Consider the following 26,660-nt stretch of genomic DNA (forward strand, 5'->3'; position numbering starts at 1 on the left):
GTTGTAACTGCTTTCATTTGTTTTCAAACCAAAATATGTCCAAACATCAGCTTTAAAAGCTGCTGGAGTCGACTGTATCCTCTCGTCCTCAGTCATCACCAGGATTTTGAGGAATTTTAATGTTAAATAAGCTACAGAGGACGTAATGACTGCTGCCATCTAGTGGCCTGAAGTTTAATTGCTACAAAAAAAATTGCCAATACACAAACTCTAGGGATGTGTATTAAAGAGAATCTGACGATATGATACGTATCACGATGCAGGGACAACAATACGATAAATTGTGATACTGTAGTAACAAGGATATATTTGTAGTATTGTCCAGTACTTGACTCTGGTGTTTGTAGTATTTACAGACCACATGACTCTTGACGAAGTCGTAACTACTTTCATTTGTTTTCAAACTAAAATATGTCCAAACATCAGCTTTAAAAAACAGGATTTTGTGGAATTTTAATGTTAAATAAGCTGCAGAGGACAAAATGACTGATGCCATCTAGTGGCCTGAAGTTTAATTGCTACAAAAAAAATTGCCAATACACAAACTCTAGGGATGTGTATTAAAGAGAATCTGACGATATGATACGTATCACGATGCAGGGACAACAATACGATAAATTGTGATACTGTAGTAACAAGGATATATGTGTAGTATTGTCCAGTACTTGACTCTGGTGTTTGTAGTATTTACAGACCACATGACTCTTGACGAAGTCGTAACTGCTTTCATTTGTTTTCAAACCAAAATATGTCCAAACATCAGCTTTAAAAGCTGATGGAGTCACTGTATCCTCTCGTCCTCAGTCATTACCAGGATTTTGTGGAATTTCAATGTTCAATTAAACTGATTTATATGCATGGATGTGTTACTGCTGCTGGACAAAATCATTTCTCCTCAGGGGGATCCATCCATTCATCCATTCATCCGTCCGTCCGTCCGTCCGTCCAGTTGTTACCTGGAATAAAACATGTTTTTCATGTTTCTCAATATATTTGTGGAGTAATCTTACCCGTCACTATATTTTAATGTCCTGTTAATGTCAAACTCAATCACTCCGACGTCAAAAGTCTTTCAGTAGTCCAGAGCTGTGTCTAAAATCGCATACTTGTGTACTTAAACTTAGTATTTTCAGTGCATAAGTGTGTCTCAATTCTTAGTATGTAAATGTAGTGCTCCATACACACTCAATTGTCACTAAAACACCCACAAAACTGAGTATGGATCGATGGACACTTTCTACCCTGAACGGCTCCATCTTAGTAACGTTATGTTGTAAACGGAAGTTACTTCATATACGTATATATAATTTGCATATACTTACAGGTGCATTTTCAGCAGCAGTAGAAAGATGACACGTCTTCGGTGCTGATACCGGCGTAAATATCTCGTGAATATTTAGTTTCTCATATTTCTTGATCCAAACCAAACGTGCTGCCAGCAGGTGTCGCTAGTGTTCCTACAGCTGGTTGAAATCATCGTTAAATAGTAGTAGAAGAAGAAGCTGTCGCATCATTTCCTGTTAGTGTGTAGCAGCAGAGTTTGATTTGAGACATACTATCTGTCGAGTTACTAGTTAGTACGTACACTATCCTGATGCATACTAACTTCTAGTGCACTAAGAGAAGTATGTGATTTGAGACACAGCACAAGTCTTGGGCCGAACAAAAATGTATTTTAACCTAAATGAGTTTATTTGACTCATTATCTCTGTGTTTGTTCACCGAACAACTTCCAGTTTTACTGGTATCGTTGACATCTATAATCTCTGACCCTTATCATATCTTAAACACTGAAGTAAATATTGAAATAAACATGAATCTACAGTAGTATTCGAGCCAACCATCCAGCGGAACTCATTAAATAACTTGGAGGGCCAGAGTTTTCCATGTGCTGTCACTGAACGCATTTCTACAAAACGACCATCTACCCTTAAAACTACAAAGATAAAAACCCCCAAAATGCACAGTATTAAATGTATAGTTTATATATTTTACTCAATAAAAATGTATGTAAAATATATTTATATTCGACATACAAACTAACACTTTGTTTGGACCGGCTCGGCTGAAGTTGGCGGCGAGTCCAACATTTTCAAATACACAACAGTGTTTGCGACTGTTCTTAATCATCGCCGAGTGTTTGGAGCGGTTCCTGTTGCTGTATATTTTCAAAACGGAGATATCGCAGTTATTTTAAGCGACTCACACAACACAACGATCCAAAATTTGTTCTCACTCAAGAGTAGTTCGTAGTATTTCAAACACTACAGAGAAAACTCTCTCTCTCGAGGATTTTTAAGTTTGTATTTTCTAAAGCTAATGATCTGCAGTCTGATTTTCCAGCCAAGGAAACACTGATTTTTTTTTTTTTTTTTTTTGTGCAACATGAGCCTGTTTTTACTCCTCTGGGTTTTTACAAACTTGTTAGAAAATCTGACAGAAGCCAAAGCAGCACACAAGTGCCGGTGTTGAGCAATAATGCCGAGTCCGAGCATGGTTTACACAACGGTCCCTTGTTTAATGTTTTAGCACCTAAAGAAAATAACGGTATATTTACACTGGCTATTATAGGGCATCAATCTGGGATGACGTGGTTGTATGGTTTGGATCTTTCTTTCTCTCTGTTTTCAACATAAAACAAGATTCTTTGGTAACAAACCCAGTGGAACAAACATACTTCATAATGATCTCACCAACAACGTCGTTTACTTAAAAACAAGCTCAAATACTTCACCTTTAGCTTAAATCCGGAATGTCGTGACTACACGGAATCTGCTGAGTCAGCGTCTCTTATTTTTTTTTCGGGGGGATTTATACATTCCTCTGTTTATTTTTGCAGATGCTTCTTTATTTAGGCATCGGATTGGAGCGCGTCTGGGAAAGTTTATCGAAGTATCTTTGTGGTTTGTCACTGCCGATGCGTGTAAGACGTCTGAAGAGCGAGTGAGTGTGCGTTCAGTAATCCTATGATGTCGGACTTCCAGAAACACTGGAACACCCCGGTAAGAGCCCGTCCGTCAGACATGAGTCACGCTGCCGTCTTCACGTGTCGGGAGCAAATTACATCCTGAAGTCGACGCCAAGATGATTATCTTTGAAGGAAAATAATTTGATAATGAGTTGAGTCTCAGACAGAGAAACTGCTCAATATTTATTAAAAATATTGTTGTATTTGCTGTGTATCAGCAAGAATCTGGCGGTACAGTCCGTATTAAGATACAGGGGTAACAATAGGATATATTTCTATATTGTAGTAACAAGAATATATTTGTAGTATTGTCGAGTACTTGACTCTGGTGTTCAGTTTTCAAGACCATTGCAATTGCGCTGTTCTACCAGTAGGGGGAGATGTATTTTGAATCCGACCTTGTGCTGCCTTTACGCCATCAATAGCTTTCATTACGTAATTCGATTTTTTTTTCATAAAATCTAAGAACCAAATGCAGGCTACCTCATGGTTTGCTACTAATTTTTCGATATATAAATGTTGTTTATTTTTTCCGACAACATAAGTTACCCAAAAAAATGTAGGGTCACGAAAAGAAGAACCTTAGCGGCAAGTTGTGGTGTGTATTGTTAAGAATCTGGTCGTACGTGTATCACGATAAAGGCACTAAGATATGATACATTGTGATACTGTAGTTACAAGTATATATGTGTAGTATTGTCGAGTACTTGACTCTGGTGTTGCAGAATTTACAGACCACATGACTCTTGACAAAGTAGTAACTGCTTTCATTTGTTTTTAAACCAAAAATATGTCCAAACATCAGCTTTAAAAGCTGCTGGAGTCGACTGTATCCTCTCGTCCTCAGTCATCGCCCGGAATCCCGCTGGATTTCATCGTTCGGGGGCCGTAATAACTGCTGCCATCAAGCGGCCGGAAGTTGAATTGCAACACAAAAAAGCAAACGCTGTAGATATTTGCAAAATAAATTGTAAAATAAATTCTTATTATTTTAGTTGAAAAAAAACAACTTTATTAAAGCCATAAAATAACTATTGTTAAAAAAATTGAAAAAAAGATCGCTACAGTACTGTCGAAAATCTTTCCTAACACCTCTAGTACCAAGGGTATGACTAAAGTCTCTTTTGTTGAGTAGTTATGACGTGTTTATTACTGCGTAATAACAACTTAAAGCACGATAATAACTCTTACTCTCAGGCACGAACAATCAAACTGAGATGACGATTTTTAAACTGTTCGACACAATTACCAAAACCATCCTTCACTTTTGTTGTTGTCCAAGTGTTTTATAGCGGCTGTGGTACGACTTGAAACGTTATGGAACTGAAACTAAACCAATATTTCCTTAAGACGCTTAAGAGTCAAACATGTGAAACAACACTCTCTCTCTATGAACCCTCTTCAACTCACACCCTCTCATTAAACTCATCGCCGTGGCTCAATTAACCCCCAAGATTCCCAAGTGTCCGCACACATCGTCACAGTAATTTGCTCTGATAAATGGTGATAATAGAGATAATAATAACATCCTGTGTGACTCTCGTCATCCTCCCTGATAAACGCTTAGTCAGCAGAATCAGATTAGATTCTTAATCCCCTCAGAACCGTGTAGTCACGGCTTAGATATGACTGATGAGGTGTAGCGCTCCCAGGAGGACGGAGAGTAGAATTTCATCCCTGCATTTTTTTTCCCCGAGCCAATCGGAACGCCGGACGGAGCAAATCCACCCAAAAGTCTTGAGGAGCTTTTGTGGTTCTGAAAACGGTCCAAGATTAAACAAGACTCAGTTGAGAGATTTAATTCTGGATCTCTACTGAGAATAAATAACAAATAAAAAGGCTAATCTTTGTTTTCGGAGCGAGTCCACAGTGAAAACACATGTCGGCGTTGAGAAACGACCGACAGAAGCTTTTTGAGTAAACAGATGTTGATATCAGAGAGGCATTGTGGGTACGGTTCACGCTCCGCGGGCCCATTAACGTCGGCCCTCATTAATCATCGGCTCTTTTTGAGCGTTAATTAAAGGACTGCCGGCGTGTCTTCGCCGCGCCGGCGTCTCCGAGGCTTCGATCGGCACGAGGATTAACTCACTCGGAAAAGCGTGAACTTTTTTCCTCGCGAGCCTCGTTTCAGAAAAGTGAAAAAAGTTGTGAAACACGTTACGTAAGAGCCCTCCGAGCCGGTCGTGATGTACGGCACTGCTGGGATTCAAACTCGCGCCTCAATGCTGCATGGATTAAGGAACACTTCTGGTCCGTTCTTTTTCTTGGAAATGTTTTCACTTTTATTTTATTGTTTCGAAACGTCACGGTTGTTATGGTCAGTAACTAGATAAGGGTTTCGTTCAGTACCGGCGCCGAAGCCGTACTTTAAGAAATGGCGTGTTGACGGGAGGGTTGGTGCGTCGATTCTATCGTACGATCTTTAAAAACATGTCGATTGTCTGTAATTATGGCTGTTAAAAAGTATCCATATGGGGATATATCGCAATATTCTTTTCCACGATACTGTATCGATTTTGGCAATACTGTGTCTATTATTTAAAAAATAATAATAAATACATTGTTTTATGTTTGGCTTGCAAATTATATTCTATTGTATAGTTTTTGATGTTATTAGTTCAATAATGTGTGTAAAACAATTTTTTTTTATATTTAATTAAAATGCAAATATTTATGCCGTTTAAAAAAAAAAAGTGAAGCTATGAAACTTCCGAACACTAGATGGCAGCAGTCATTACATCCTCTGTAGCTTATTGAACATTTTAATTCCGCAAGATCCCGGGGATTACTGAGGACGAGAGGATACAGTGACTCCAGCAGCTTTTAAAGCTTATGTTTGGACATATTCTGGTTTGGAAACAAATGAAAGCAGTTACGACTGAGGACGAGAGGATACAGTGACTCCAGCAGCTTTTAAAGCTGATGTTTGGACATTTTCTGGTTTGGAAACAAGTGAAAGCAGTTACGACTGAGGACGAGAGGATACAGTGACTCCAGCAGCTTTTAAAGCTGATGTTTGGACATATTCTGGTTTGGAAACAAATGAAAGCAGTTACGACTGAGGACGAGAGGATACAGTGACTCCAGCAGCTTTTAAAGCTGATGTTTGGACATATTCTGGTTTGGAAACAAATGAAAGCAGTTACGACTGAGGACGAGAGGATACAGTGACTCCAGCAGCTTTTAAAGCTGATGTTTGGACATTTTCTGGTTTGGAAACAAGTGAAAGCAGTTACGACTGAGGACGAGAGGATACAGTGACTCCAGCAGCGTTTAAAGCTGATGTTTGGACATGTTTTAGTTTGAAAACAAATTAAAGCAGTTACGACTTCATCAAGAGTCATGTGGTCTGTAAATTCTGCAACAGTACAGACAATTTACAGAAATATTGTTGTTGCTATAGTTTTGCAAGATATCGCAATATATCGTATGAATATACCCCTGTATCGTGATACGTATCTCCAATATACAGCCCTACTGTAATTTAAATTTCATTCATGGAGTAAAACCGAAGTGAGGCGACCATATTTGCGCTACTTTTTTGTCAAACCAGCAAATCGATTCCCATCCCTAGTGGGAACTACAATTGGTGCTTAAGTACAGCAAATCGTAGTTTTAAGACTTTTGTTCGCTTAATAATTCAAATATAAAAGTCATAGAATTACAACGATTTGTTCTCATAATGTTAGGACTTGAAAAGTCCTAGTATTATGACTTTTAATCCTGGATTTTTCCAATTAAATGTCGTACTTTAAGACTTTAATTCTCGTAATGTTTCAAATTTAAAAGTCATAGAGCTGAGACATTTATTCCCATAATGTAACACTTTAAAAAGTTGTAGGATTATGACTTTTGTTCTCATAATGTTACGATTTAAAAAGTCATAAATTTACGACTTTTGTTTTTATAATGTTACGATTTAAAAAGTCATACATTTACGACTTTTGTTCTCATAATGTTCTGATTTAAAAAGTCATAAATTTACAACATATGTTCTCATAATGTGACTATTTAAAGTCATACATTTAAAACTTTTGTTCTCATAATGTTACGATTTAAAAAGTCATAAATTTACAACTTTTGTTCTCATAATGTTACTATTTAAAGTCATACATTTAAAACTTTTGTTCTCATAATGTTACGATTTAAAGTCATACATTTAAAACTTTTGTTCTCATAATGTTACGATTTAAAGTCATACATTTAAAACTTTTGTTCTCATAATGTTACGATTTAAAGTCATAAATTTACAACTTTTGTTCTCATAATGTTACGATTTAAAGTCATAAATTTAGAACTTTTGTTCCCATAATGTTACGATTTAAAGTCATAAATTTACAACTTTTGTTCTCATAATGTTACGATTTAAAAAGTCATAAATTTATAACTTTTGTTCTAATAATGTTACGATTTAAAAAGTCATAAATTTACAACTTTTGTTCCCATAATGTTACGATTTAAAGTCATAAATTTACAACTTTTGTTCCCATAATGTTACGATTTAAAGTCATAAATTTACAACTTTTGTTCTCATAATGTTATGATTTAAAAAGTCATAAATTTACAACTTTTGTTTTCATATTGTTACGATTTAAAAAGTCATAAATTTACAACTTTTGTTCTCATAATGTTACGATTTAAAAAGTCATAAAATTACAACTTTTGTTCTCATAATGTTACGATTTAAAGTCATAAATTTACAACTTTTGTTCCCATAATGTTACGATTTAAAGTCATAAATTTACAACTTTTGTTCCCATATTGTTACGATTTAAAAAGTCATAAATTTACAACTTTTGTTCTCATAATGTTACGATTTAAAAAGTCATAAATTCAGAACTTTTGTTCCCATAATGTTACGATTTAAAGTCATAAATTTACAACTTTTGTTCCCATAATGTTACGATTTAAAGTCATAAATTTACAACTTTTGTTCCCATATTGTTACGATTTAAAAAGTCATAAATTTACAACTTTTGTTCCCATAATGTTACGATTTAAAGTCATAAATTTACAACTTTTGTTCTCATAATGTTACGATTTAAAAAGTCATAAATTTACAACTTTTGTTCTCATAATGTTACGATTTAAAAAGTCATAAAATTACAACTTTTGTTCTCATAATGTTACGATTTAAAAAAAAACGTATTTTTAAGGCTCTTATTCTTTTAGTAAATCAAATTTAAAAATTCATAAAATTACAACTTTTGTTCTCATAATGTTACGATTTAAAGTCATAAATTTACAACTTTTGTTCCCATAATGTTACGATTTAAAGTCATAAATTTACAACTTTTTTTCCCATATTGTTACGATTTAAAAAGTCATAAATTTACAACTTTTGTTCTCATAATGTTACGATTTAAAAAGTCATAAATTTACAACTTTTGTTCCCATAATGTTACGATTTAAAGTCATAAATTTACAACTTTTGTTCTCATAATGTTACGATTTAAAAAGTCATAAATTTACAACTTTTGTTCTCATAATGTTACGATTTAAAAAGTCATAAAATTACAACTTTTGTTCTCATAATGTTACGATTTAAAGTCATAAATTTACAACTTTTGTTCTCATAATGTTACGATTTAAAAAGTCATAAAATTACAACTTTTGTTCTCATAATGTTACGATTTAAAGTCATAAATTTACAACTTTTGTTCCCATAATGTTACGATTTAAAGTCATAAATTTACAACTTTTGTTCCCATATTGTTACGATTTAAAAAGTCATAAATTTACAACTTTTGTTCCCATAATGTTACGATTTAAAGTCATAAATTTACAACTTTTGTTCTCATAATGTTACGATTTAAAGTCATAAATTTACAACTTTTGTTCTCATAATGTTACGATTTAAAAAGTCATAAATTTACAACTTTTGTTCTCATAATGTTACGATTTAAAAAGTCATAAAATTACAACTTTTGTTCTCATAATGTTACGATTTAAAAAAAAACGTATTTTTAAGGCTCTTATTCTTTTAGTAAATCAAATTTAAAAATTCATAAAATTACAACTTTTGTTCTCATAATGTTACGATTTAAAGTCATAAATTTACAACTTTTGTTCCCATAATGTTACGATTTAAAGTCATAAATTTACAACTTTTTTTCCCATATTGTTACGATTTAAAAAGTCATAAATTTACAACTTTTGTTCTCATAATGTTACGATTTAAAAAGTCATAAATTTACAACTTTTGTTCCCATAATGTTACGATTTAAAGTCATAAATTTACAACTTTTGTTCTCATAATGTTACGATTTAAAAAGTCATAAATTTACAACTTTTGTTCTCATAATGTTACGATTTAAAAAGTCATAAAATTACAACTTTTGTTCTCATAATGTTACGATTTAAAGTCATAAATTTACAACTTTTGTTCTCATAATGTTACGATTTAAAGTCATAAATTTACAACTTTTGTTCTCATAATGTTATGATTTAAAAAAAAACGTATTTTTAAGGCTCTTATTCTTTTAGTAAATCAAATTTAAAAAGTCATAAAATTACAACTTTTGTTCTCATAATGTTATGATTTTAAAAAAACGTATTTTTAAGGATCCTATTATTTTAGTAAATCAAATTTAAAAAGTCATAAATTTACAACTTTTGTTCTCATAATGTTATGATTTTTAAAAATCTTATTTTTAAGACTCTTATTATTTTAGTAAATCAAATTTAAAAAGTAATAGAATTACCGCTTGTGTTCTCATAATGTTAGGGTCACAAACAGAATTTAGTTTTTTTGTTTTTAATTTTATTTTTAAAATCCTAATACGTCATCGTAGATTTCAGGGCAACAAAATCAGTGTGTTCGTAAAAGGCTAGTTCCAATTTTCAAGTCACATTATTCATTTTAGCCTCTTTTAAAGCGCTACGAAGCTGCTCCTGCCAAATTATTTCAAAAATGTGAAAAGTTTAAGCAATTTGGATGAAACCACAATTTTTAAAATGAATTCCTGGAAGAAAAAAAAAGAAAAGAATTTCCATCCAAACACATCGGAGATGGTCTGAAACCGAGTGAATTCAGGACAGCGATCTCTCTCTCTCTCCCCCGCCAGTTCCCATGTATCAGTCAAACCAGAACGCACAAAAGTTTGTAATTCCAGAACCAAAGCGCTTATTGTTGAGACAAGTACACATTTGCTGGTCTTGAAAGCCACAGCTGTGTTTAGCTAACCTCAGCCAGGGAGCCTTTAAACGGCACCACATGAGATGAGCCTGCTATTTTATGGAGTTTGTCGTTCCAGTCCAGGCTTTTGTGGGGACACTTTTCTTAGTTTTTACTGTCTGGATGAAGACGCGGCTATGAAAGCAACTCTTGTTGCTGCAGCGTCTGACGTGAGAATGCCGAGATAACAAATATAGCGGTAGTTGATCCGCGGCCGAGGTGCTTTTAATCCGACGCGTATCGGTTGATCCGGGACGAGCCAAAACCGCTCGTGCCACATCATTAATGTGGCAGATCTGCCTCCATCGACAGATACATCATCGCAGCCTCTTTAATTAAGATTCAACCACACGCCCATGCAAGACTCGAGCTGGTGGGGCGGGGGTGGGGGGGGGACTCCAACGATTTTACTGGAAGAATCATAAAACCGTAAAACCCAACACTACCGGGAAACAAGGGGCTCCACCATACACTTACTGGCTCTTTCCGCTTCTAATACAAGGATCTGACTCATCTTCCGAGCGGAGCCGGGGCCTCGTAAAACATCATATCTGGCTGCTGAGTAATGGTGGGAAGTGCTGAGCTCATGCTAGGACTTAGAAGACGTCTTGTAATAACGTTTTTTTCTCTGAGCTCATGCATGATCACAGATGATGGAAAACGTGTCGGAGCGTTAAACCGAAGATTCCTGTTCAAAATGTTGACGATTGATAGATAACGATGGCGGGAAAATGGAGATTATACTTTTAAAGTAACAAGTCACTAACAAATGATTGTGGTATTGTTTTAAAAAAAAGTTGATTTATTTAAAAAGAAAACACATTAAGAAACATGAATTCAGAAAAATAATGTAAATATTTATATAAAACAGTGCAAAAATATGCACTTATATGATTTAAAAAAAATACACAGACGCTGATATAATTATGAAGGACTTGTCGGTAAACTTCACTGCAATGACTTGAAAATTGATATATAATGACTTTTAGAAGTTTTAATGTTTTGTTTTCAATCTGGTAACATTACAACTTTAAAAGTTTCGACATTTCTTGTAATTTTACGACTTTTTTGCAAGTCAGTATTAATACATTTGTACCTGATAAGTAACGATTTTAAAAGTGGTAACATTTCGAATTTTATTATGGTATTTTTTTCCATTTTAAAAGTCATTAAATAACGATATTTGTTCTTGTTCGGTATATAAAATACTATTTATATAGGACAAGGATAGAGACAAGTTATTATATTTTATTTCATTTCATTTTCCTATTGAAAAATGTTTTTATATTTTCCTTCGTAAACCACAAAGGGAGTTCAATTTAGATTTTTAAAATGAAGTGAAAACGTTTGGAATTGATAGTAAATAAATTATAAAGCACAATTAACAAAAATGATCTTGTTTAATTAGAATAACATGACAAAAACCAAATGGTATTTTTGGTTTGGCCTGACAATGCAAGGTTTTGCCTTGTGGCTCAGCTCAGATTGTTTAGAATTCCCTGTGTTTCCCGCAGAGAACTATGACATCAGACTTGAAGGTGATAATATCCAGGACGCTCAATAAACTACTTGAACATGAAAAAAATGGCGTCGGCGTGTTGCAGCTGCGGTCGTGTGGCGTTCAAGTCTCTTAACAAGCATCTGGAGCGTGTTCCGGTCAAGCTGTGGCCGGACACTGCCGGGCTGTGCTGCCGCCGCCGGGCGTCGCCCAGAAACCCACAGCGACGAATCGCAGCTCGAACGTAAACCAAATATACACGTGTTTGACTGACGGCTGACGGGACGCGACGCGGCGTTTGTTTGGACTTGACTTCATCCAAGACCGCCGGGGTCCGTCGCCCTCGCTCCGCTTGCCGTGATGAATTGAACTTGACCTCCTCAAGGTCGGCGTGTTTTTCTCGATGCTAACCTTGTCTCTCCCATGTCTCCACAGTGTGACCATGTTGACCCCGCAGGAGACGGCGGACATGGTTCTCCTGTGACCTCCTCCCCGTGGACTCTCCCGTCAGCATGTGGCCTCCAGACTTTGGACCTCCGGACGTCCAGTTGACCGCCTCTGGCTTCGCGTTCGAAGATGCGGAAGATCTTCAGGCGCCGCCGTCCTTCGTGGCGTTCTCCCAGTCGTCGATTCACCACGGGGGGTTCGGGTCCTGCTGCGTCCCCAGGACCTCGGGGTCCCACGTGGATCGACCGCCGGAGACGGATGTTAAAATCCACCAGAAGTTCAACAGTTTCAACTCTTTCCCCTTGTCCTTCCAAATGGGGGGCTGTGCCCCCCCGAACAACCCCCAACAACATTTCTCCTCGGCCCCCGACGCCCTCATGACCCACAACAAAGTCCTCCTGCAGGAGCAAAAACCTCTGGAGGGATTTCAGTCCATCAAGCAAGAGCCCTCAGACGAGTTCTCGCCGTGCAAGCGGGAGCCGTTTCAGATCAACGCCACCGCCGTGGGACCGCCCTGCCAGGACCACGACGCGAGCCCCCTTCACTCCCCGAGGCCGTTCGCCCAGGACGCCACCGGGGATCAGCCGGACCAGCCGTGCAACTGGATCGACTGCAGCGCCACCTACGGCAGCCAGGAGGAGCTGGTGAGGCACATCGAGAAGGTGCACATCGACCAGCGGAAGGGGGAGGAGTTTGCGTGTTTCTGGAGCGGCTGCGTTCGGCGCCACAAGCCCTTCAACGCCCGATACAAGCTGCTCATCCACATGAGGGTCCACTCGGGCGAGAAACCCAACAAATGCATGGTGAGTTCAGTGTCAACCCGGGTCTGAGGTTGAGATGCACGAGATCATGACATACTCTAGGGGTGTGTATTGGAAAGAATCTGCTGATACGTATCACAATACAGGGACAACGATACGATATATAGTGATACTGTAGTAACAAGTATATATTTTTAGTATTGTCTAGTACTTGACTCTGGTGTTGCAGAATTGACAGACCACATGACTCTTGACGAAGTCGTAACTGCTTTCATTAGTTTCCAAAATATGTCCAAACATCAGCTTTAAAAGCTGCTGGTGTCACTGTATCCTCTCGTCCTCAGTCGTAACTGTTTTCATTCGTTTTCAAAACAAAATAGGTTCAAACATCAGCTTTAAAAGCTGCTGGTGTCACTGTATCCTCTCGTCCTCAGTCGTAACTGTTTTCATTCGTTTTCAAAACAATAGGTTCAAACATCAGCTTTAAAAGCTGCTGGAGTCGACTGTATCCTCTCGTCCTCAGTCGTAACCGGGATCTCGCTGAATTTCGTTGTTACTTTAGCTACAGAGGTCGTAGTTAATGTTGCCGTCTATCGGCCTGGAAGTTTAATCGCAACACAAAAGTGATATATGAATATTTTAGTATTGTGTTTTTAAAAATACAAAATTGATTTATTTCATTCTTTGAACTATAAACCTTAAAGCAAATATATATGATTTATTTTTACACCCAAAAATAATATGCATATTATTGTTTATATCATATGATAATAACTGGTTTCATTTGTTTTGAAACCAAAATCAGCTTTAAAAACTAATGTAGTCAACTGTATCCTCTTGTCCTCAGTCATGGTCAGGATCTCGCAAGATTTTATTGTCCCTTTAGCTGCAGGGGATGTAATATAGCAGCACAATTTTTTTTTTTCAACACAAAAAAATGAACACACTCACTGAATAATTGCATACTTTTGGTAATAAAAAATATTTTATATACATGTAATAGGATAGGGATAGAAAAAACAGTTATTATAAAATAACTAAATATGATTTGGAAGCAGAACAATACAGTGCTTTAAAATAAAGTTACGGTTTTGTGAAAAAATAATTGCGATATTTCTCACAACCCTGTAATAAACTTCTACCTATGCTTTTATTGTAGCCAATGCGCTTTGTCGTTAGCCTTGTTAGCATTCGTATTTCGCTATTTAAAGATTAGGCAAAGTCACATGATAAAGATCCATCTTGTTACGAACACAAGTTTGTTTGTTGACACAAACGTTTTCAGTTCGAAGGCTGCTCCAAGGCCTTCTCGCGGCTGGAGAACCTGAAGATCCACCTGAGGAGCCACACGGGCGAGAAGCCGTACATCTGCCAGCACCCCGGCTGCCTCAAGGCCTTCAGCAACTCCAGCGACCGAGCCAAGCACCAGCGCACTCACCTGGACACGGTCAGCAAAACCTCTCTACCTCTGATCGATGACTTCTCGCGCGATTCACACCTTTTTTACACAAGAAACGTTTGGATTTCTCCGATGAACCGCAGATATTTTAACTCCCCCTGACATGTGGAAGGATCCAGACCTAATCCAGCAGATCACTTCTCTGATTACTCAAACGGCGGCGGCGTATCGGAGCGCGGCGTTCCTTCCAGCGTGTCGAGAAAAAAAGCAATTTTTCCCTCTCTTTTCTATCTTTCGCGGTTTCTCGCCGGCTAATGGAGGCTCCGTCTGTCACTCCGCAAATCAAAGGGCGGATATTTCGGGGCGCCACTGGATGATCCTCGGGATGTAAAAAGATGGCTGACTTGGCGTTAATCCCTGCCAAGATGTCGCAATGAAATCACTGCTGTTGTCTTTAGAAATGTCGCGGGTAATCTCACGCTGGATTTGTTTAAATTTTGGGGGGGCTCACGTAGAAACATCCACAATTAAGAGATCAGATGGAAAAGTGCACTTACGGGAGGAATTGCAGGAACGAGAGACTTGGCGGTTGAAGACAAACCTGCGTTTTGAGCGAAACCTTGTGTGCGGAGTTTGTTTATGTGGGCTCGCCGGGCACTCTGGTTTCCTCCCACAGTCCGCAGACACGTACCCCGAGCTAAACAGTCACTCGGATTTGACAGAAGTGCAGGAAATGTGAACGTTGTGCGCCAAGAAAGTGGAGTGTTCTGCAGAAATTGTGTTATACAGTCCAGTCATTATTTTTATATTTATTTTCTAGAATAATTATTTTTCATGATATTTTGATTTTCTCTTCTGGGTTTAAAAAAATAAATAAAATATGAATCAAACATTTGTGGTAAAAAAAAACATTTGTCTTTGCCGAAGACCATTTAACTTTAGTCTCATATTTTTTCGCATCATTTTTCGGAATTTTGAGGCACATTTAGTCAAACGTCCGACTGTCCGGCTGACATGTTGTTTTCCTGTCTGCGGCTTCACAGAACCGCCTTCTTCTCTTTTTCCTCTCCGATCCAGGAACTTCCCTCTTCGTCTGCTCGTTGTACATCGCTTCTTTGCTTTCCAGGGTGTCCCTCGCTTCTTTATGGGGGTTGTAGCGATAAATTTATCCCACAATACGATACGATAATTTCAGCTCATGATACAATATATTCAGCTTACAATACAATTCGATCCGATATATTCATCTCACGTTACGATACTATATTGTCCTCTCACATTAGGATATGATATTTTAATCTCACATTACGATATGATATATTCACCTCACGTTACGATCAGTATATTCACCTCACAATACAATACGATACGATATATTCATCTCACATTACGATACGATATTTTCATCTCACGTTACGATACGATATTTTCATCTCACGTTACCATACTATATTATCATCTCACATTACGATACGATATTTTCATCTCACATTACGATACGATATTTTCATCTCACATTACGATACGATATTTTCATCTCACATTACGATACGATATTTTCATCTCACATTACGATACGATGTATTCATCTCACGTTACAATACGATATATTTATCTCACAATACAATTCGATACGAGATATTCGGCTCATGATACGATTTAAAAGTTATGCTCGGCTCATGATGCAATATGATATATTTAGCTCGCATTACGATTCAATATACTTCGGAAAAAAATATGCTTATGAAGTACATCAAACGATTTCAGGGAACACTGAATTTTAGTGACATTTTGTGATTGTTCCACTGTCTTTTGTTTAAACTAATAGAACTGTAAGCCATAATATGAGCCATATATTATTTTTAGAAGCTAGTGGAGTCGACCGTATCCTCTTGTCCTCAGTCAACGCCACGGATATCGCAGGATTTCATTGTAGCTTCAGCTGCAGAGGACTTAATGACTTCTGCCATCTAGCGGCCAGAAGTTTAATTGCAACATAAAAATAAATATACACTATGACTATTTGTATGTTAATTGCAAATGTAATAATATTTTTTCCCTAAAAGAAAAATATGATTGATTAAAAAAAAAGAGATACTGCAGTTGATTAATAATACAGTAACATGAAAAAATACCGATATATATATATATATATATATATATATCGGTGTATCTATATCTATTTATTATTTTTTCTCGCATCCCTACCCTTGTCTAGACAGAATGAGGCATTCACTGGCCTTGTTTTTCATCTTAACAAAGTCAACTAACTGCTCTTCTTCTTGCTTTCTTAAAGCCTGGCGGACAGAAGGTAAAATAAACGTATGTGTGTCTTGCTTGTTGCCTTTAATGTTGTATTTTTATTTGTCTTTTTGCAAGATTATTATACATTTTATCATCTTAAATGAACATATTAACTTGTTTCAATTTATTGTTCCGGACACAAAGAATAGTTCTGGCAGTACATAAACTACATCACCACTTGAATATTGTTGGGGTTCATTCTGGGGGTGACACTTTTACAATCGCGTCCAAGCCTTGTCTTGGATAAAGTCATTTAAAACGAACTTTTGTCCTCTTCGCAGAAGCCGTACGCCTGCCAGATACCAGGATGCACCAAGCGCTACACCGACCCCAGTTCCCTCAGGAAGCACGTGAAGGCACATTCAGCCAAAGGCGTTCAAGAGCTCAAGGTACGATTTTTTTGTTTTGTTTAGTTTTCAATGTGAATCTTCCTTGAGGACGCGCTCGGCCTGGTCCTCGAGGGAATGGTGAGGATTACTGCGAAAACCCCCACGATGGGCACCTGGAGCTTGAAAAAAAGAAGCAATAAATTCCCATCAGTCTTGACTGTCATCGCGTACGATCGCTCCGTCGGACGTTTATCGAAGGCAACATCTGCACAAACAGAACAGAAACCATCACTCTTGCGGGAAAAGGTGGAAGAAAATATGTGATGGACAGTCTTGAAAATAGAGGAGTGGAAACGAGCGCTTTGGGAATCGGAGTCGGCCTTGCTCAACTACCTCGGGAGAGTCTCTCGTTATCTGATGGTCTCTCCAAGTTGAGGTCCGTGAGGTGGATTCAAAGAGGGGTCGTAATGAGCTGCGGGGTTCGGTCCTAGATCACCGACCTGGACGGCACTACTGAGAGGATCCTCGGAGGGAAGACGTGGTCGGGTCAGGACTCTGTGTGGGGCCACGACGTCAACATCGTTGATGAGTTCGCACACGACGACCTTGTGAGGAAGATGTTGCGCTCTCTGCCATTTTCGGTGTTTTCTTGTGTGTTTTCGGTCTCCATAAACCGACGAAACCCAAGACTTTCTTCTTAAGTCTCTGTTGAATCCTAAGAGTCAGATGTTTTCCTTCATGAAGTAGCCACAGTTCCAATATTGACTTAAACTTAATATGATTGGGCTTCGGTGTGTATGGAACTTATTGAAAAATAAAAATGGATTTCAGCCTCTGCTGCTAAAAGAGATCCCAGCGATGGCTAAGGACGAGAGGATACAGTGACTCCAGCAGCTTTTAAAACTCATTTTTGGACAAATTTTGGTTTTAAAAACAAATGAAAGCAGTTACGACTTCTTCAAAAGTCATGTGGTCTGTAAATTCTGCAACACCACAGTCAAGTACTCGACAATACTACACATATATACTTGTTACTACAGTATCAGAATTCATCGTATTGTTGCCTCTGAATCATGATATGCATCGTCAGATTCTTGACAATACACATTGATAATTACAAGAATAAAAAATATTCACCAAAAGGAACAAAAAACGTTTTTGTTAATTAGAAACAATGAAATCCTGTGAGATCCTGGTTACGACTGAGGACGAGAGGATACAGTCGACTCCAGCAGCTTTTAAAGCTGATGTTTTGGACAAATTTTGTTTTGAAAACAAATTAAATCAGTTACGACTTCTTCAAAAGTCATGTGGTCTGTAAATTCTGCAACACCACAGTCAAGTACTCGACAATACTACACATATATACTTGTTACTACAGTATCAGAATTCATCGTATTGTTGCCTCTGAATCATGACATGCATCGTCAGATTCTTGACAATACACATTGTTAATTACAAGAATAAAAAATATTCACCAAAAGGAACAAAAAACGTTTTTGTTAATTAGAAACAATGAAATCCCGTGAGATCCTGGTTACGACTGAGGACGAGAGGATACAGTCGACTCTGGCAGCTTTTAAAGCTGATGTTTTGGACAAAATTTGTTTTGAAAACAAGTGAAAGCAGTTACGACTTCGTCAAGAGTCATGTGGTCTGTAAATACGGCAACATCAGAGTCAAGTACTCGACAATACTACAAATATATAGTTGTTACTACAGTATCAGAATTCATCGTATTGTTGCCCCTGAATCATGACATGCATCGTCAGATTCTTGACAATACACATTGATAATTACAAGAATAAAAAATATTCACCAAAAGGAACACAAACCGTTTTTGTTAATTAGAAACAATGAAATCCCGTGAGATCCTGGTTACGACTGAGGACGAGAGGATACAGTCGACTCTGGCAGCTTTTAAAGCTGATGTTTTGGACAAATTTTGTTTTGAAAACAAGTGAAAGCAGTTACGACTTCGTCAAGCGTCATGTGGTCTGTAAATTCGGCAACATCAGAGTCAAGTACTCGACAATACTACATATATATAGTTGTTACTACAGTATCAGAATTCATCATATTGTTGCCTCTGAATCATGACATGCATCGTCAGATTCTTGACAATACACATTGTTAATTACAAGAATAAAAAATATTCACCAAAAGGAACAAAAAACGTTTTTGTTAATTAGAAACAATGAGATCCCGTGAGATCCTGGTTACGACTGAGGACGAGAGGATACAGTCGACTCTGGCAGCTTTTAAAGCTGATGTTTTGGACAAAATTTGTTTTGAAAACAAGTGAAAGCAGTTACGACTTCGTCAAGAGTCATGTGGTCTGTAAATTCGGCAACACCAGAGTCAAGTACTGGACAATACTACAAGTATATACTTGTTACAACACTATCACAATATATCAGATCGTTGTCCCTGTATTGTGATATGTATTGTATCTTGCCAATACACACTCCTACCACACAAAGTTACTTCAATAAACAAGTTTCCAGGGTTGAGTTAAAATTTTACAGCTGTCCTCCAGGAAAGGAAATAAAGAATGTCAGGCTTCTTTTTAATGATAATGAGCAGCAAACGACCTTTGAAGGACAGAGACAATAAGCTGTAGGGTTTACCACACTTAAGAAGGTCAACTGAGAATTAGAAACACACAAAAAACAAACTGTTTTGTTCACATTAATAAAGTGTGAAGCTGCCAAACGTGGCCGTGACCACCACCATCCCTGGACAGCCTTTCAGTCCTACAGGCCTGGCATGTGTCGACATCGTTTAAAGTTGTTTGAGGGGTCCCATGTTTTCCCGCAAAACGGATCAGGAAAGATGCATTTTCTTGCCAACAGGTCGTAAGATCCGGTCCAGACCTGTACCTGATGCATGCCAAGACAAGGTTGTTGTGTAGTTGGTTGAAGAAAACCAGCGCTTGTTGAAGACATTCTCCCTCCTTTTTTTATTTTCTATCTATTCTTCACTCAATTTGTAAATGTCAATAAAGTGTTCTTGTTTGGCCCTTTTTTTTGTTCCTGCCACCAGCTGTATTTTTTAAAATCATTTATGGTTTTAACCGAAAAGACATTCTTAAGTGTCTTGGAGCCTCCGCGGCCTCCATATGTCAGTGTGTGACGACGAGCAACAAGTTATTTTTATAACCTGTCAAGAATCTTTTTTTTTTGAGGCCTTAACAAGATAGAAAAACATCTGAGACGCATCCAAGTCCAAGTCTTGGATTTCGCCGAAGGGGGATTTGCAGATACGCTAACGGTACTCAACGCTTGTTTAAGACGCGAGCAACCGTTTGAAATGCTGATCCGTGGCCGCGGTTCCGTATCGTCTAGTTTTTCATCCATGTTTTATCACTCAGTGCGGAGAGAAGCGAGAAGATTCATCGACGGAAAACGCTCGCAAAAAAAATGTCCAGCGAAAAGAAAGTATGAGGAAACATTTGTAAATAACAACTAATGACGCGTTGAAACGCTGCCAAGGTAAACTTCAATAACGCTGAGATGCAGCTGTTGTGTTTCACAAAAAACTCAACAACGGCATCTGCATATTGACGATTACGCATGCTGTATGACAACAATACTGCCAGAATAGGAAGCCTATTGTTCCCCGAAATCTGGGCCTTGTTTGCGATCTGTGGACCGTGAGCGACACTGGGGATCGTGTGTATTCCCAATCCCTGCTTCGGTTTAAACAGGACCACGTGTGCGACGTAAGTTGTGACACGGCTAACGGGCTGGGAGCGGCAGTGGGAGTCCCGCGGGGGGAAACAGAACTGATCAAATGACGTGGACTCCTGTGTTTTCGTGCCTCGGATTTGTGTCACAACTATTAAAAGTGTTGACACTTATGAGCGCTCATTTGGATGAAGTGTTCTTGTTTGGTCTCTCGTGGTTGGTTGTCATGGGGTGAGCTCTTGAAACACCCAACGATTGTTTTCTGCCGTTTGAGGGAGAGTTCGGAGGGATTAACTATGACTATGAGAACAACGAGATCTTGGGAGTTTTTTTTTATTGTTTATTGATTTAGCCAGATTGAAAACTTATAAACTTTACCTCCTGGACTTTTATTATTAACTTGTTGACAAGTGTTCAGGTGTTTTTTAGCTGCTATGGAAGGATTGAAACATTTTTCTTTAGGATGACGTGAAACAAAACTGAACAACTAGTCTTCGAACTAAGGAATAACCAACTTTCAGACTCGCTTTCTACGTCTACAATCACACTACAAACGTTTTCATCTCACTCCCTCTCACTGAATTCATCACTACAGTTTAGATCGGTGTATTGGCAAAAGAAAATATACTGTGATACTGTAGTAACAAGGATGTATTTGTAGTATTGTCGAGTACTTGACTCTGGTGTTGCAGAATTTACAGACCACATGACTCTTGACGAAGTCGTAACTGCTTTAATTTGTTTTTAAACCAAAATCTGTCCAAAAACATCAGCTTTAAAAGCTTCTGGAGTCACTGTATCCTCTCATCCTCAGTCGTAACCAAGATCTCACAGGATTTCATTGTTTCTAATTAATAAAAAATATTTTTATTCCTTTTGGTGAATATTTTTTATTCTTGTAATTAACAATGTGTATTGTCAAGAATCTGACGATGCATATCATGATTCAGAGGCAACGATACAATGAATTCTGATACTGTAGTAACAAGTATATATTTGTAGTATTGTCGAGTACTTGACTGTGGTGTCGCAGTATTTACAGACCACATGACTCTTGACGAAGTCGTAACTGCTTTCATTTGTTTTCAAACCAAAATATGTACAAACATCAGCTTTAAAAGCTGCTGGAGTCGGGTGTATCCTCTCGTCCTCAGTCATCGCAGAGATTTCATTGTTCCTGTAGCAGCGGAGGACATAATGACTGCTACCATCTAGTGGCCAGAAGTTTAATAGAAACTAAAAAATGAACAAACGTTGTGAATATTTACATGTTGGTTGTAAATAAAAAATGCTGCCTAATATCAATACAGTATCGTTAAAAAAAAATATTGCGATGTTTTGCCGTATCAATATTTTCTAACATACCTGCTGTGGTTGCATGTGTTGAGAACATTTTAAATATCAGTTTAGATCTCATATTTTCTACCTTCAAAAACCATTCGAATTTTTTCTTTTAAATATTAGTAGTAATTGATTAGTCATTATTAGTTATTGTACTGAAAGGCCTGCGTAACTCTTGACTAATGTGAACCTGGTCTGTGTTTTGGGCTTTCTAGTTCGATAAGTTCATGATTATATGAAAAGCCTATTTATTACCACAGATTTAATTTAAAAAGAAGTTAATGACCCTTTTTTCCTGAGAACTTTCCCAGAAATCTTAGGGCCCCTCGTGACAGTTCCAGAATATAATAGTAAGTAAGTAAGTAAGTAATTTTTATTTGTATAATGTGGCCAAGACACCATCCGGGTCTCCTCCATGTCTACTGGACTCTAGAATTCTGGAAGACCCCCCCCCCCCCTTCTATCACCCGGGCCCTTCTCCTATTTCTCACCCAGATTGAACCTGAAGCCCCGAACAATGCCGGACATTTGTTTCTGATTTCTCCGGTCAATTTTGGATTCGTCATTTTCGAACGGTGGAGAAAATATACAACGGACTACAGCTACAATAAAAGTCATTCTTTCAGCGATTCGGTTTTCATCTGTCTATAATCAAAAGAAGAAGGGAACCCTTTGCGGCTCTTGGCTCCGTGGGAGTTGCTTTGCCCGAAAGCGGCTCTATTAGAGTTTAACCAACAAAATGACTCACTCCTCTAACGATGGCAGGAAGGCACATGCTCACCAAAAGAAAGAAGAAAAAAAAACTCCACCTAACCATTTGCAGGATCTGTTTTGACATCTGTGTTCTGTTTTTCCGACAGACTCAAGTACACTCCATCATGGAATCGGACGTTCTGAGCGATTGTTTGGAGCGGCAGCATCTCCACGGCTCCGCCGCGGGTCAGAGTCCGCCGTTACCAGGCTTAGACGAAATCACAGGTAAACACGCTCGTAAAAGATGCTAATGACAAAATTGGGCTCGTTTTTTTTTTTTTTTTCTTCAATCCACCGTGGCCTCGTTTGCTCCTTTAACACACTCTCAGGCCTCATTCCTGCGATTCTAGCTCATCACGCCCCGTGTTTACCTTGTCGAAATGACTGCACGCTGACCAGAGGCCACTTGGCTCGCTCCTCTCCCATCAGTCATCTGCTCCACGCTCTCATTCCAGTATTCTGTCTCTCGCCGCCGACGGCCGAGGCGCGCTACAAGAAAACGTCAGGTAGATTGAAGCCCGCTCGAGCCGTTCATTACTCCGGACACGTCGACCCGAGGGACTCCCGAGAGCTTCCAGGACGTTTTTTTTTTTTCCCGATTTTTAAGAATCTTTTCAGCCCACGAGTATCATCATCTTCTTATCTCCTGAAACCGGCGGCTCTTCTGTATGTAGATCGTGCGGCGCTGCGGTGACACACATCATCGTCCACCACACTTGAACGTAAACACGAGTGTTGAAAGGCGGGATTGGAAACAGATGTGGAAGGTCTCCGGAGACACGAGGATGGGGGGCAGCACAGTGGCGAAGGGTTATCGATCCCGTGCTTGGGTTCCCTTTCGACACTAGACACGTTCGCAGCCTGACTCAAGTGAACCCGACGGTGTTGTGATACCTGCTACCTCGCTACTTGCTAACATACCTCGCTCAGGTCCGGACTCCTTACGCGTTCTTCTATCCAACTCCTCTGCGTTCATTGGCCACCAGACACTAAAAAGGTTTGGACCTCGTCCACGGAACCGAGGAATTTTTTTTTTTCGGACCCGTTTACCCCTGATGAGTTTTTTCGGTGACGTCGCTCTCTACACAATCAGCGGCTGGCAGTCACTCGCCGTTACCTTTTTTTTATTGCTCGGCTCGGCTCGTTTGGAACCGAAAGCAGGGCTGGGACTAAAAATAGTATCTGCCTCGACGTGCCGTGTTGGCGGAATCGCAACACAAACTGTGGATAGTCGAGTAGAGTTGGGTTAAAGTGATAGTTCACCCAAAATTCAAACTTCACTCGTTTTCTACTCGTGTCGACTAAGGGTTGGGATTCTTTTCGGAGTGATCTGTTCCTTTTAGGAGTCATAGACAAAAGTGTAAGTTCATCAGTTGTCTTCGTCTTCATCTTCCTCCAGAGACAAGACACTTAAAAACATCCAAAGACCTCGGTACTGCTCAGTGAGTCGCTGAGTGGTTAGAGGGGGAGATTTAAATGGTAGCAAACGACAGACATTGGCACTAGCTTGGTGGACTGTTTTCAAAACTAACCCAAACTATTGTACATTATAGAACAAAGTCGGGATTTTTCAGGGGCAACGTTTTATACAGTGGTCGAGGGTTTTAACTTCAGCAATACACATTAAAAAATACACAAATCCACTTCCATTCAAACTGTTTTTACCCAACATTTCCGTTACTCCAGGGTCAAGGTAGCGTTGGAGTCTATCCCAGCTACCTAGGGTGAGGTTTTTGTCTGGTATAACGAGTCATGTCAAAAATCCAAAGGGGGAACAACGAGGGGTACAAAATGTTTTGACATCTTGTATTTAAGCCTCGACAAGAACAATTGTTGCAGAAAAACTCAAACAAGTCCATATTTTAAGCTTGTTTGTAGCAGAAGTTAAAATAAAAACAAGTGATATAGACAGGAAGTACTCCGGGCACTTCCTGTGTAAACAGTAGAAGTATGCGGCTTCATTACAAGAGGGACGTTACACATGAGCAGTATGAAGGTCGTTTTTAAGTGTCTTTTTGGATGAAGAAAAAGACAACTGAGTTCCAGTCGCTACATTCAAATGAACAAACAATTTTGTCTATTAAAAAAAAAAGAAAATAATCCAAACCCTTAGTCGACATGAGGGTGAGTAGAAAACGAGTGAAGTTTGAGCGAACTGTCCCTTTAAGACGAGCCGGTGGAAAAGATCCATAAATGTTTTTCGTGTCTTACCGTCTTCACACGTGTCTCAGCAGGTGTTTACAACAACAGAGAGTTCATGTCGCCGGCGTCGGATCTCTGCTCCCGGTACCAGAGCCTGGACGGGACCCTGAACAGTCCGGCGTCTTCTCTGTCCAGCCCGGCCAGCGTCACCGAGGGGTGAGTACACACAACCTCCTCCCGTCGACCAACACCCGAAGATACGACACACACTTCTGAACATTCAAACTCGCCGGGTCGTTTTCTAAATTGCTCCTTTGGGGGAGGTATGCTCCTTCTCAGTGCTTTTCCAATCGATATAACACCTAAAGGATTTAACCCTTGTGTTATCTCAGGGGTCGAGGTGACCCGGAGGCCCGAAAACCAACGTGTTTGTGGTATCCCTTGTGTTGCTTCTGGCCAAAGTGAAAGACGGTTTCATTAAAACATTTAAAAACTTACAATAATATTACCGTCAAGACGAAATTTGTGTCCTTCAGTTTCTCCAGGATATATTTACTTATACTACTTGACTCATTTAATTTGCCAGCTTTTAAAAAAATATGTATTCAAGTGCACCCTGTAGTCCAAAAATACGCTAAATTAAGGTATGGGATTTATCTGTTGTGTTCGCTGTAATTTAGTACCTATTTGAAGTGGGTCTACAATAAATCCCCAAAAATTGTCTGATAACTACTGGAAGGACTTTGCTGTAATGGGATTAAAATGTGTTTAAATTGAGACATTGAAACCAAAAAATATGTCCAAACGTCAGCTTTGAAAATTAAAATGTGAAAGACCTCCACCACTGCCTCCGGGTCACCTTGACCCTGCGATAACACGATAAGGGTCATGAAATAAACGTATAGTGAAAATTTGGGAAACAAGTTTAGAGCCATGTTCAGGGAGATGGTTGTAAACCATCAAAACCAGGGGGCAAGATATTTAAGCAGTCTATGTCGTGACTGAACAAGTTGTTCCTTCTGTCTTCAGTATATTGTCATTCTCCATCAAATACCTTTGACTTTGATGTCAGTTTTAGTTGTTGACAGTAAGTAAGTAAATAATATTTATTTATATAGCGCTTTTCGAGACCAGGGTCACAAAGCGCTTAAACAATCAAAACAATACTCAAAAAAGTACATACTTTAAAGATCAAGATAATACTGAGAACAACACAGGAGTTCCAGAAAATCAAGGAAAAGCCTGAACAAATAGAAACGTCTTAAGATGTTTCTTAAATGAGTCAGTAGACTCCATCGTTTCTGTTCGTTATCTCGGCGTAAACACCTTTATATGTCACAATATGGCCGTCATTTTAAAACCTCGTCAAGAACCTTAACTTTGAGCTCAACTTTACGCACGGTTCGGGTCTTGTTTATATTGTTGGTTCCTCCTCTCTCGTCTAAAACGTTCGCTCTGATGCGTTGATTATATTTTGCGGTTTCGGATTTCAAATCTGCGTTTTTCCCTCATCCATCCCGACGGCTCTGTTATGAGAAGGCGTCAGAACGAGTCGTTGGACGATACTTCGTTATTCTAACTCTGACAAACCTTGAATGGATCACTTTTCACGCACTAGAACATAAACCAAGATGAGTTGTTGGTTTTTTTTTTTAAATGCCCTGACGATACGACAGAACCATATTTAGCCCGAACCTGGCGCAGTATTCCCATGAATAAAATAAAAATAGCGAACCTGACCGCATTATTATTCCCCGCGTTTTGTGTTTCTCTCGTTTCATTAGCTCCGACCAGGCAAACCTGACATCTTCCACCACTTCAATCTCAAGTTTCCAATTAGAATAATTTG

At 38.6% G+C, this 26,660-nt stretch overlaps 1 protein-coding gene across 2 annotated transcripts in view; it reads left to right on the plus strand.

The window, feature by feature from the left end:
* glis1a (GLIS family zinc finger 1a) overlaps positions 1 to 26,660 on the plus strand; it is a 44,072-nt gene that overhangs the window by 9,424 nt on the left and 7,988 nt on the right. For both annotated transcript variants that reach the window (XM_087810927.1, XM_087810928.1), the window contains exons 2-6: positions 12,082 to 12,896; positions 14,140 to 14,301; positions 16,839 to 16,946; positions 22,777 to 22,894; positions 24,904 to 25,027. In XM_087810927.1, the coding sequence (XP_087667053.1) occupies positions 12,159 to 12,896; positions 14,140 to 14,301; positions 16,839 to 16,946; positions 22,777 to 22,894; positions 24,904 to 25,027 (1,250 nt within the window). In that variant the 5' untranslated portion in view covers positions 12,082 to 12,158. The remainder of the gene's footprint in view (positions 1 to 12,081; positions 12,897 to 14,139; positions 14,302 to 16,838; positions 16,947 to 22,776; positions 22,895 to 24,903; positions 25,028 to 26,660) is intronic.

The sequence above is a fragment of the Callionymus lyra genome, chromosome 16, assembly GCF_982586985.1.
Source record: "Callionymus lyra chromosome 16, fCalLyr1.hap1.1, whole genome shotgun sequence".
In the NCBI taxonomy this organism is placed as follows: Eukaryota; Metazoa; Chordata; class Actinopteri; order Syngnathiformes; family Callionymidae; genus Callionymus; species Callionymus lyra.